Genomic DNA, 13,487 nt, shown 5'->3' with positions numbered 1-13,487 from the left:
GTGCTTTATAAAAAATATGGTGGACCAATGTTTTATAAAGCTTTCTGATGGCTATGGGTTTACCAGTGTTTGGAATGAATAATAGTGGAACTTAACAGCATTTTAATGAAAATTATGATGGGTATGGGCCTGTCAGTGTTTTGCAAGCAATTGTGGTGGGTATGGAGCCTAGCAGTGTTTTAAAAGGAATTGTGGTGGGTTTGGGCCTAGCAGTGTTTTATAATGAATTATGGTGGATCTGCTAGTATTTTTTAAAAGGATTATGATGAGTCTGGGCCTAGCAGAGTATAGAACGGATGTACAGCTCATAACACCTTTTGCAGTTTGATGCATTAAACAAAACAGATGCAAGATGTGTATGTGTGTTTTAAACCATAATCCTGACTAGATGTTATATATTACTCTGAGGTTCAAAATTCATGAAGAGATTGTTGCCTGTTTGGTGAACAGATGACAATTTATTTATTGTACAAGAAAACAAATAAAGTATTGTCAAATAAAATTGAGTCATGTGGTCCTTATACAACTTGGATGGCTTAGGCTGTACATATCAGGTGTTACAAGTCATGTATAAAGCTATCAAAATTATGCATAATCTGGATGGTTACATTTCTATTCACCAGGGCCAAATTCTTAAGACATTCAGAAATCTTTCTAAGGCCTGGCAGGTCATGTTCTTGAGAAGCTGTGGTTCTTTTTGGTGGGGGGGGATGAAGTGTCCCAAATGGCTTAACCTGGCTGAGCAACGCACACATACTAAAACCTTCTAAATATGCATGACTGCTAAATGTTAAAAACGAGGCAAGGTTGGCTCAAATGATAAAAAATGGTCATCATATCTCCCCCACACACGCACTGATATTGCCCTAAATAACACAGCATCGCCATCTTCTGGGAAACCTTAAACTGCCTCAGGGTGTTGCATCGCATGACGGCTTTTTTTTTCGGGATTTCACAATGAATGGAAAAAAGTTGATACGATCACTTCAGGAATTCGTTCCATTTTTTTTTAAACTTTTCTGTGTTTGTTTAAATACATGTGGTTCGTTGATGGCAAGAATATTTCAACAGAATCCTCGCAGGTGCTGATTAAACTAAAGTCCCCTTTTCCACCAGCAGGCCAAGAATATTGGAGAGGTTTTGGTTCGTCTGTTTCGGTCGCAGCGGCCCTGTAAAGAGTGGAAAAAACGAATATATGCAGATTAATTTACAGCAATGCTCGTGCAACTTACGTACAAGTAACTTGCGATGGTTCTAAACTGACTTAGATCGTTTTACTGTAACACCACAAGGCAAAATAGATGCTGAGTAGTTAAGCTATGCAGAGTAACATCTCTGACATCTACCAAAAATATCTGGTGTGCAAATAAATTCCACCCTTTCATGATTTTATGCTGGGTTGTTTTTTCGTCTCACCTTGCAGACAGTTCTTCTCCACTGAGGAAATCAGCACTGAGATGGTGGAATGAGGGTCCACCGAGGCTCCATCAGATTTCGCAGGTCGCTCGTGGAACTGGGATTTTTCTTACGTCCAGCGCAACAAGACTTGGGCTTTTGGAGGAAAACATTCGGAAGAAACTTCCGAGCATCTCGAACGGCGAAGCGCAACTCGATGGTTTCCGCTCAGCCTTCGGACAGAAGCTGTTAAAAGAAAAATCTGAAACGCTATTTCTGCGAAATTCAGCCTTACGCAACGGCTCCGTCACGGTCAACGACTTTTCACTCGATTAAAGTAATAAATAATGCGTCTAGTTTTTAAACACTCCAGCGCAGCCAAGACTAAACCGAAACCTCCGCTAATTAACATTTGGCCATTTGAAAAATTAACCCCTTAAACTGCGAGGGTCCGTATGTAGGTCCACACTCCAGTTCCCTCACTCCCATAACTACAAAACTTAGTTTTAACACATTAACCTCTTAAAACGTGTTGGAAAAAAAAAACAACACATTCTGTCTCTAACTAGACACATCAGTGTGTTCAGTTGGAGACGACACGTTTTGCATTGGTTTTAACATAAAATGTGTTGAAATATTTATACACACAGTTATGGATGACATATTTTTGGGTTACTTTTAACACAGAACGTGTTAAATCACAAAACAGTATGATACAGAAAGTGTTAAAATGGATAACACAAGTTTAAATTTAACACATCCCTTTTTAGAGTGCAGTAATACATAATAATAACCCTGCAGTTTAAGGAGGTAAACCAGGGGAGCTGGTCCTGGAGGGCTGGTGTCCAGCAGAGTTTGGTGATTTACCTGCCCAGACACACCTGATTACACTCATTTGCTGATAGCCAGGTTTAATGGGTGGTGTTTGAGGAGGGGAACTACCAAACTGTGAACACAGAGTGGTGCATCCCTGAGTGAAACTCACGATCCTGGGTCATTTAGCATTCATGCAGACCTCAAATCTGGATCTCTTATCCTTATTGTTGACTCATTTGTGACGAAATTAAAAAAAAGTTGCGTCCAATATTAGAAGTGACCCATCATTTTTATTTTTGGTGCTCCATTAGTTCTCATAAGTTTACTACTCTTTATCAAATAGGCTATCAAGAAACACGACAAAATAAAACCGGTGCCCATAGGCAAAGGATCGTGAACATTAAGGGCCGGTTTCCCAGACCCAGATTAAAGCTAAGCCTAGACTAAGCAGAATTGTTAATGTTGATCAACCATTGGCAATTTTGTCCCAGACTAAAGCCTTAAAAAAGGTGCCAAAGAAGAACCATTTTAGTTCCCTACATATCCATTTACATTATGTGGAGGTTCTTTAAACCTTAAATAAAAAAATAGTCCCCAAATAACCATCCACATAAAAGTCCTTTAGGGAACCAGAAATGGTTCTTCTATGGCAATAAGCAAGGACCCTTTCTGGCACCTTTATTTTTAAGAGTGTAGGCTTTGGTCACGTGAGCTAATGGTGGGCTTTATGCAGGGTCAAACAGATTAAGGCAGTCACTAACACTCAGTTGTCTATTCAAGTCTATATGTGAGAGACGATAACTTTTTTTTTGCTAAATAAACGCGGATGGCTTCAACTTTGAGGCAACAACAACAACAACAGGATATTATGGCAACCTTTCAAATGCACGTGAGCCTTCAGCAACATCATAAAGTGTAATATCTCATAAAACGGCATTTAATGTCTCATAAAGTCTACGTTTTAGAGCATCACATGCTGCCGGTGCAGCGCTGGCGGCAGCTCTTTGCCTCCGTGTGAATGAGATGAGACAGAAAAATGCACTGACATGCTTTCGTTCCTTCACAGTGAAGTCTGGGATGAACGGATTGGAGTGAAGACGGAGACACAGAGCACCTATCGTTGCAGAGAAGGAAAAAAGGAACAAAAAAACGAGATGTCCTTGTTTCAGAGATGATGACTCAGCTGACACTGACACACACACACATACACACACTTGGGTCACTCCATTTCAGGTTAGTGCAGGCTGAGCTAACCACAGTGCCGCTCTGTGCGCCTGCAGGTGCATTAAAACGCTCCTATGTACCGTCTTAGATGAGCTACTGCAACATACAACTGAACAGGGTCACACGAGAGAGGAGTGGAGACGGATAAAACTCTGCTTCCTCTCTTAATCTTCAGCATCCCGTCTGCGTTTTTCCTATGAGCATGCTCAAAAACAAACTTCTGAGACGGTCACGGCAGCTTAATGGTTAAACCCGAGTACTTTCCCTCCAAATGCAGGCTATGGATTTAGTACATTTTCCCCTCTCTCTCTCTCTCTCTCATGGCTCCGGTTCACTCCACTCGAGGAAGCCGAGGCGAAATCTGGAGAGTAATCTTCCAAGAAGACAGCAGGTCGTGTGCCATTCATCAAAAGACAAATGCCCTGAGATAATCGCCTGTGTTGGCGCGACTTTCTCTAAATAACCCGCTCAATCACTCCCCCGAAGGAGCAGCAGCAGCACCCAACAACACCAAAGTATGACTTAACATCCAACATCTGCTGCCTTTCGCCTCCCTGCATCTCCTAATAGGCTAGACAACGAAGCTGAACTCCGCTTTAATCTCCAGCTTCTCGTTCGAATTTTCCTGTTCCACCTTAAATGGTGCACCATTTAAGGTGGAACGAGAAGCTGACTTCAGCTTCCGATACCAAGAGGACTAAACTTGTACCGAAATTTCACACCACAAGTAGCCTAGCGAAGAGGAGGAGTGTTAAAAAGCGAGTACAGGTAAGCTAACCTAGCTAGGTTAGCCTGGTAAATAAACACAACTTGGGTTAGAAGAAAAAGATGACACCAGAAATATCGTCACAGAATATTGACCTACTGTACCTTCTTTTGGTCCATTTACCTTCACATCTGTTCACTGGTAACCCACCTAAAGAAAGACAGGAAAAAAAAACAAGAAGAGCCGCATGAATGGAGAGGTTTTTTGAAAAAAGCTAAGAAATTGTTTCTGCTATCAGGGAATCCCATAAAACTACTGACGCCGTTTTTTCGAGGCAGGCGATTTTTATTGGACAGAAACGGCGCGCGCGCCAGTTACCAGGGCGATTGTTGCTGTGCAGATTTCAGAACTCGTTGCTCGCCGAGTGTTTGCACAGAGTTGCCGTTTGTGGGTGAACGTTAAACGGGGCAAAACTACCGAATAAAAAACATGTTTTTACTTCGACCGTTAATCCGTGACACGGCGAATCCGAGATGCTGGCATAATGTCGACTATGTGTACGAACTCAGGCGCGGATAGGAAACGTTTCGTTTTTCCCCGCAGTCGGTCAAATTGAGCGACTCCCTTACTTCTCCGGAGGTGTTGTTGCCATGCAAAACTTAACGGTGGGAGCGAGCGGGGCTAAGTTAAGCTTTTAAGGTCACGCAGATTTTGACACGACTTTATTTTGCCTCCCTGTGCTTCTCCATCTCTCTCATCTTTCGCTCCCTCTTAATCTCACACACCACCGTGATCAAATAAGCGCCACAACACAGCCTCCAATCCATTCTGCTTATTTCGGTATTACAACTGTTTAACAGCCCCATATTACTGTCCATCCTTGAAGGAATGGTTCACCGAAAATCTAATTTACACAATCCCAAATGATGTCGACGGGGTCAAGGTATGTTTGCTGTCTGCTTCTTTAGGTTTGCACTGGTTCTGCGACGCTGATGTCACTCCAAAGTTTATTATTAGACTATTAGCAGGTCTACAAAACTAAGGTAAGCCAACTTCAGCCAATCGACTATGTCTAGCGTAAGGGGATGGTGTAAACTTTAATTTTCAGTTAGCTTTTCCTTTAACCAAACTTCTTAGCATTCCAAGCATTTTCCAAGCATTTTCTCACAAACCATTATTTTTTCCATGTCCACAAATAATCTGGTTGAGTATGGGGTCTGTCGACTGACTAATGCGGATGTTTTTAGGGGGCATTCTGGCCTAAAACGATTATTTAATGTGAATTTTGTCACATTGTCTAATATTTAACTATATAGTGCAGCATTACATGCCTCAGCCTCCTCGGTTTGACAGAATTCAGGATTTTGTATCCTTCACGTCCAACATTGTTCTCTCACTACAATACCCAGCATCCATCACTCAAATACAACATACAACCACTGTGGGACCCCCCCTCCACTGCAATACACTAATACATTGATGTACCAGTGATGTAGAGGCTCACAAACACACACTTGATATTCTGCCTTCTAGCAGTGACGACAGCTTCTTCAGAAGTTCCTCCCACCTTCAAGATACATCATCAGAAGATGTACGGGCTCCTAGTCTTTAAACGGGAAAACCTCACCCTCAGGATTACTGTGGGGTCGCTGTAAGAGGACAGCGAGCATGTTTACAGCTGATGTAGAGCCGTTTGAATTTGTCAGTTTGGCCGGAGTGCCACTTTAATGTTAGCCAGAACTTACAAACTGCCGCTAGATGTCACTGTTGCTCTTCTCTGAACACTTCATGACAAATCCGTGTGCTACGTCATTTCCGGACTGTCAGAAGCACGGATGTGAGCGCAGGAAAAAATGACCTCCGTCGAAATGACACTAGAATAGCTTTATTTTGGGACTTTCTCGTTTGCTGGTACAACTTCTGCTGCCCAGGCCGTCGTATCTGTGAGTGTTGTGTCATGATGGCGGGGCTGTTTTCGTGCTGCTTCGACTGCGGTCGTGGAAACTCGGGCCACGTAACCCTGAAAGAAATGCCAACGGTCCAGCTAGACACGCATCACATGGGTAAGAAATGTGATCAGTCACACACGATCACAGTAGCCTCCCAATTACATTACAGTCCAAGCACAAAGAGATGTGGGTGGCTCAACATGTCCGAGACTGCATGCAGAGCTGCCCACTTTAAAAAGATGCTTCTTTAGTAAAGGTGGTGGTTCTAGTTAGATCTCTGAGTTCTACATTGACCCATTTCATGCTTAAGTGGTTCTTTGCCTGTTGAAATGGTTGTTGAGATTGGTGGAGAATGTATTCTATGTGGTTTTATGTAGAACCTTTTTGAAAACGGTTCTGTGTAGCACTAGGCATGTTTATTTTGTTGCTACAAGTGGGTTGTATATGGTTCTAACCTATGTAGAACCCTTCAAATGGGATTCTAAATAACACCAAAAAGGTATCTACTATTGTTACAATGTCAAGCTTGTAACAATGGAAAACTTTATGGAGCTACATAGAACCATTTTAAAAAATATGTAACATATTGTCAGTCAATCTGAAGAACCATTTCACCATGCAAAGAACTGTTTAAACATGAAATGGTTCTATATAGAACTCATGGTTCTGTAAAACACCTTTAGAAAACCATGAGTTGCATTTAGGATCAGTCACAGATCAATAGTAAAACCATTGGGATCTGTTACCTTGCAAACAACTAGTGAGGAAAACACAAAATACCATCACTAACCTTTAGACGTTATTATAAATCCAACAGGAACCAACACCAACCTTTAATTGTTTCTGTGTACCTTTTATTTTCAGCAGGGTGATAAGTTTGGGTGACGTAAATGGGTTATTCTTACAAACATGTTGAATACTGGAACCCAGGTTGAAAAAATTAAAATAACTTAAACTTAATGTTTTTTTGTTTTTTTTTTTGAAAGATGCATTTGCATTTTTGTACAGCTTTTTTTACAGTCTGTATACTGTTGTCAGACTAAGTATCTAATTACATAATATTTTGCAATTTTATCTATCACTGCGACACATTGACAGCCATAGAGGTTTATCATTTTCCTTGTGCCAAATAACATTTTGTTAATTTGGTTCACATCCTTACAAGAAACCATTAAAGAGATTCAACAGTTTAAAGTCATGCACACTGAATTCTTCTAATTAACAAAAAATGTAACATAGATATAAATATTGGTAATGAGAAACACATATGTGGACACACTGCATAATGAAAATTGGAGTAAAAATGCCAGAAAACTTAAAATAAGTGAACTCCTCAAACATTTGTGTAAAATATAGAGCTCAAGTTGACCCACTGCATCTTGTAAGTATTGTTTTATCTGTGTGATGCGTATGGCACTAAAATATTTATTGACATGCTTTGAGGCAGTTTTGTGAGAATGACCCAACTACTGCGGGGGCAGGGGGTTGCCGTCCTCTAAAATCGTTATTGGATCCCTCATACAGATACTGACACTATTGTACACCCATGACTCAAACTGATGTCTCAACAACATAACTCACCAGTTGGCCTCGAACAACCCTACACGGACTGTCCTGATGTCTGTTTATTTTCCTCTGATTCTTAATGCATCTCATGCATGTTAATCATTTTCAGACAGGTCCTTCACAACCTACAGCATAATATATTTGTTATTTATACTCTTAAACATGTAGTCTACTATAAACATTTAGGTTAATGTTAGACACTAGTGTGTGGCATGGCTTGGGATCATCGATTTGTTTGAGAGATCATGCAAGTGAACAAGCAGGCAAATAGGCAGATTACATTGCCATTGTGTTATTAATTGCAAGTAATTTTTGTATAGCTGGCCCATTACTTCTTACTTTCTTTTTTGGCACTGAGGCCCAAAAGATTTGGTGAGGTCTGCATGGTTGATCATGGTTTTCATGTTAAGTGCTCTACCTTTTGTGAATGTGTATTTGGTATTACAGGCACCGATGTTGTCATTGTGAAAAGTGGCAGAAGAATATGTGGCACAGGTGGCTGCATTGCAAACGCCCCTCTCCATCAGAACAAGAGCTACTTTGAGTTTAAGATTCAGTCTACAGGTAAGTTTAAGTGCATTTATATCTAGTACATATTCTACTTGGACGAAGGTGGCTAGAACTGGCTTTTAAGCAGGAGGTTTGTAAGTGAGGTGGAGGATTATTTATGTTTTTTTTTTCCTGTTAAGGCCTGGTCCATGTGTAGGCCACAATTCAATTCCTCATTTTCATAATTGCATAAGTTATATATTAGTTCCATAGTAATAGTCAAATATTTAATAGTAGTTACTGAATTAGTCATAGGACTAACAAGGGAATAATACGTTCCACCCCTTAAACTCTGACATCCATAATTTACACTTGTTACTACATAATCCTTGTATTATTTTAATAGTAGTTACCTAATAAATTTGTAGTAGTTAGTGAGTAGAAGTTGTAAGATTAGTAGCTGAATTATATGGTTGGAGTTTAAGGAGTTATTAATGTGTCTTTGAATGACACTTTAGTGGCAGGGAACCATGGTAACCGGTAGCATCACAGCAAGCATGTTGTCCCTGGTTCTTGACAGGTGTTTGGGGAGTAGGGGTAGCAACGCAGAAAGCTAACCTTAACCAGGTCCCACTGGGTAGGGATGCACACAGCTTAGTGCTGAGGCAAGATGGAACTGTGTACCATAACAACGAGGAGAAGAACCGGCTACCAGCTAACAGTCTGCCGCAGGAAGGAGACATTGTGGTGAGTTTCTGAGGTCTCAATGCTCTTCAGAACCTGGAGATGGGCACTGTGGGGAAATATAATGATACCAAATGAATTTTTTTTTCTTTTCTGAGGTTTGATAAGTTTAAACAGACAAAAAAGAACCAGCAGTGCCACATTAAAAAAAAATTAAATATGTATACAGTTGTATACAGTATTGTTTGCCACTTATCTTGTGTACATATTTATGCATGCTGTGGGGGTAATAATTTAAAGTTAAGTCCATCCTTTTTCACACACATTAAAGCAGGAGTGAAATCAGTCCAGTAAACTACAAAGTACTAGTAAAACTTCAAACATTAATTGCTATTATTAAATACATTTTAAATGCGGTTATTAAATAAATAAATAGTATATGTCATTAAATGCATACAATGATGCAATTCTTCACTTGGCACCCATATGAGCTTGTTGGACATCCCATTCCAAAACTGGGGATTGATATGGAGTTGGCCTCCACTGCCTCCTTTCTCTCTGAAAGCATTCCACAAGATTTTGGAGTGCGTCTGTAGGAATGTATGCCCATACAGTCAAAAGAGTATTTTTGATGTCAGACACTGATGTTGGACAAGAAGGCCTGTCTTGCCATTGATGTTCCAATTCATCCAAAAGGTGTTCAGTGGGGTTGAGGTCAGGGCTCTGTGCAGGCCACTGGAGTTCTTCCATACCAAACTTGTCAAGCCATGTCTTTATTGCAAATTTGGAGTTTGCTCTGTGCACAGTCAGGCTGGAACAGGAAAGGGCCTTTCCCAAATTGTTGCCACGAAATTGGAAGCATGCGGTTGTCTAAAATGTCTTTGTATGTTGTAGCACTAACATTACCTTTCACTGTAACTAAGGGCCCAAGCCCAAAACCTGGCAAACAGCCTCAGACCATCACCAAACTTTACTGTTGGCTCTATGCATGTTGTGGGGGTAATAATTTAGGGTTAAGTGCATCCTTTTTCACACGCATTGAAGCAGGAGTGAAATCAGAGTCCAGTAAAGTACAAACTAATAACATCTCCAAACACTAATTGCTATTATTAAATACATTTTAAATGCTGTTATTAAATATCATAAAATGCATACAATGGTGCAATATTTTACTTTTATTGTACTTTAACTGCCAACTTAAAGGTAATAAAGTCTGCTATAATTAGGCTTTTGGAACTCAGGACATTTGATCACTAAAGGATAACACATAAAGTCATAAAGAAGAATAGACAAAAAAAAAATGCTTTTACACACACACACACATACATACACACCCCTTCTTTACTGTTGGCTCGATGTTTTCTGGTAGGTAGTGCTCTCTTGGCATCTGCCAGATCCAGATTTGTCAGTCAGACTGTGAGATAAAGTAAAGCGTGATTCATCCCTCCAGAGAACACGTTTTCACTGTTCCAAAATCCAGTGGCGGCATGGTTTACGCCCCTTCAGCCGACGCTTGACATGGTGCATTTTGATCTTAGGCTTAAACGCAGCTGATAGGCCATGGAAACCCAGTTCTTTTGCTGATGTTGCTTCCATAGGCAGTTTGGAAGTCTGTAGTGAGTGATTCAATAGAGGATAGCACTAGGCACTTCAGCACTTGGTGGCTCCACTCTGTAAGTTTGTGTGGTTTGTGTGAGCTGTAGGTTCTCCTAGACTTCCATTTGTCCATTTCATGATAATAACAGCCACAACTGACTGGAGCAGATCTAGCAGGACAGAAATTTCACAGACTGATTTGTGGCAAAGGTGGCGTCCTATACATAAGTCTATGTGCTCTTCAGGATGACTCATTCTACTGCCAGTGTTTGTCTATGCAGATTGTAAGGCTGCATGCATGATTTTATACATTTGTTAGCAAAGGGTGTGACTTAAACACCTGAACTCAATAATTAGGAGGGGTGTCCACATGCTTTTACCCATATAGTGTGTATGTGTGACCAGTTTCCAAGGTGGGTTCCATGCTGTAGCCCACCCTTTATCACAATCATTATTAGTTGGTTTGACCACAATACTGCTATTGACCAGCTATTATTTGTGTGGGGGACTATTTTCAGCACAGCAGTGACAGTGGCATGATAGTGGGGTCCTATTATTTATGGTGCTGTGTGAGTGGATCAGATGGCAGTTTTGCTGGTATTTTATACACAAGCCAGTGTGACAACTTGTTTGAGAGTGGCCCACTCACAGATGTCTAGTTGAAAGTTGCCTTGTGGTCAGAAATTGGTCATCAATGAAAGGCTAGGGGATAGCTAAGACAAACTATGCATCAGTAGGTTGGCTACAGTCTCTAGTTGTTCACCAGAGCTACAAGGTAGGTATTTCTAATAAAATGACTGTATATTGTTGAGCAAGCATTAATGAAACCTGACACTTTCCTCTTTCTGTGTCTCTGTTCATTTGCAGGGTGTTACTTATGACCATGTGGAGCTGAATTTGTATCTAAATGGAAAGAACATGAACTGTCCAGCATCAGGCATTCGAGGAACAGTTTTCCCTGTAGTATACGGTGCGCCACACTGTTGTGGAAACAGCCATTTTTCTTTCCATTTAATGTATTGCACTGACAGGGCCCCAAAAGACTTTATTATTCCATTTTACACATATACTAAAGCACAAAACATTGCAAAATCAGCTTTTCTGAAAGCAATACTGACTGTACTAAGTGTCAGTTAAATATGCATTAATTTGGCCTCAGATTTTGTCTCTTTTCATTTATCTGGTGAATAGCAGCGGTCAATATATGGGGTATATTTCAATTAAGCTACAAAAACAGAGGAATGGACCTATATCCACCTATTAAGCCTACAGGCTACCTATTCACATTGAAGTTATTAAGAGTGTTTCAGCCCAGACTGCTTTTTGAATGAGGCACAATATGTGGCAGCCAATCGGAACATGTGTCAGTCTTAAAGACTCCCTTAACAAAATATTGTTCAATTCTAAGGGTTGAAGACTGGAAAGTGGTCATATTATGACTGTACATAAACACGATTGTTATACATTTATACAATTTACACAATTGTTATACGTTTATGTTATACAAAAATGTGGAGTATAGGCCCTTTAAGTCTGTCCCTCATTGATATACATGTCCAAATTAGATAGGGTATCTTATGGTCTTTTTGGAATGTTAAATTGCACTCTAACTTTTTTTCTCTTTCTTTTTTATTCCTCTACAGTGGATGACAGTGCAATATTGGATTGTCAGTTTAGTGACTTCTACCATGCTCCTCCACAAGGCTACCAAAAGATTCTTTTTGAACAACAGATATTCTGATCTTCGGAGGCACTCCATGTACATCAGCTTTCCAGTTGTGTCTGTTCCAGCTCAGAGACAGAAACGAATCACTATATGTTTGTGATTATGTGGCTGATGCTTTGCTCTGCTGGTTCAAAAGTGCAACATGCCAGTGTTACGTCTTCAGTGATTTTTGCTCATGTAGAATTGATCCATGTTGGCAGTTAGAACACTCCTTGTTTGCCCTGTTTTATGTACTTATTAACCATTTTTATTTGCATTATTTAATTTAAAGATTCTGTATATTCCTCCAAATTTCCGGCACTTTGCTTTAGACTACACACCATGTGCTGCTTTAAAAAAACACTCTTACATGCATTTGATTATTGTTGTAATGCAATCTTGTTATGAATTCTTGAACGTTTGACCGACATCAGGGGCATAATTATTTTGAATATTACAACTGACAATTACAGCTGACCTACAGTGTCTCTGTCAAAAAGTAAAAGATGTAACAATCATGCAGTATTGCCAGATGCTTTCCAATGGAAATAATGCAAAAATTCAAACCAAATCCAGAATATTTTATTCTGTATATTTATGTTAGACACAAAAATTCTGAAATGAAAATTTTTACACTGTAGTTGTTTCACTGTTGCAGCCGTATCTCAGTGCAAGCGTTTTTTTTTGTTTGTTTGTGGTTTTTTTTGTAAAACCCACTAAAACCACATACTTTCACTAGATATCAATTCATCTAACTTTGTCATAGTTCACTACATTTTTCATATTGTGTAACTTCCTTCTTATTCTATATTATGATAAGGTTCTTTCTAACTTTACTTGACTGACATGTTGTAATAAGGAAAGTTATAAGAGATAATATCATATTATGTGGGGGGCAGAAAAGAAAGATGTAGTGCCTATACTGAGTATTTTATACACAGAGTGAGATGTTTTAAGAGGTTTTAAGTTATACTGTTTTTGTTCAGAAACATTAAATGTAAAAATAGCCTGTCATGTGATATCCATAATGTTTTGTATGCACTAATCAGTCATGTTATTTGTGTTGTATTTGTTGGTAAAGTAATAAAGACATTGCTCTTTGGTAGAAGCATTGCAGTTTCATTGACATTACATAATTGCTGGACGGTAGGCCTCAACATGGCATTTATTAGCTAGCAACAAATACAAATTGAAACTAAACTGGTTTATACACCTGTCTACAAGGAGGACTGGGCTGCTTTAAACCAATATAGGACACATTTTTTTCAATTTGTATTTGATAGGAATCAGCCATATCACCCTGATACCAACACTTATACTTTCGAAAGTGTTCTGCTCTGATACAAAGTAATGCCAA

At 39.7% G+C, this 13,487-nt stretch overlaps 1 protein-coding gene and 1 long non-coding RNA gene across 3 annotated transcripts; one reads left to right on the top strand and one right to left on the bottom strand.

Annotated features, from left to right (window-relative positions):
• Positions 1-434: 434 nt before the first annotated feature.
• Positions 435-4,653, bottom strand: LOC118802971. 2 transcript variants are annotated; one of them, XR_005006805.1, is made up of 4 exons: positions 4,462-4,653; positions 4,306-4,351; positions 1,417-3,325; positions 435-1,169 (listed from the first exon to the last, which is right to left on the bottom strand). It is a non-coding gene; the product is annotated as an uncharacterized LOC118802971 (long non-coding RNA). The 2 variants fall into 2 exon arrangements; XR_005006804.1 differs by lacking the exon at positions 4,462-4,653 and having other exon boundaries at positions 4,306-4,438.
• A 1,043-nt stretch (positions 4,654-5,696) lies between these two features.
• spryd7a (SPRY domain containing 7a) lies at positions 5,697-13,238 on the top strand. Its single transcript, XM_036563440.1, has 5 exons — positions 5,697-6,204; positions 8,104-8,220; positions 8,726-8,892; positions 11,293-11,395; positions 12,069-13,238. Exons 1-5 carry the CDS (start codon positions 6,099-6,101, stop codon positions 12,164-12,166), a joined length of 591 nt encoding a protein of 196 aa, XP_036419333.1. The 5' UTR covers positions 5,697-6,098; the 3' UTR covers positions 12,167-13,238.
• The last annotated feature ends 249 nt before the right edge of the window (positions 13,239-13,487 follow it).

Source organism: Colossoma macropomum, unplaced genomic scaffold, assembly GCF_904425465.1.
Source record: "Colossoma macropomum unplaced genomic scaffold, Colossoma_macropomum, whole genome shotgun sequence".
NCBI lineage: Eukaryota > Metazoa > Chordata > Actinopteri > Characiformes > Serrasalmidae > Colossoma > Colossoma macropomum.
Note: the sequence above shows the minus strand (reverse complement) of the source record. Positions and strands in the feature narration are given on the sequence as shown.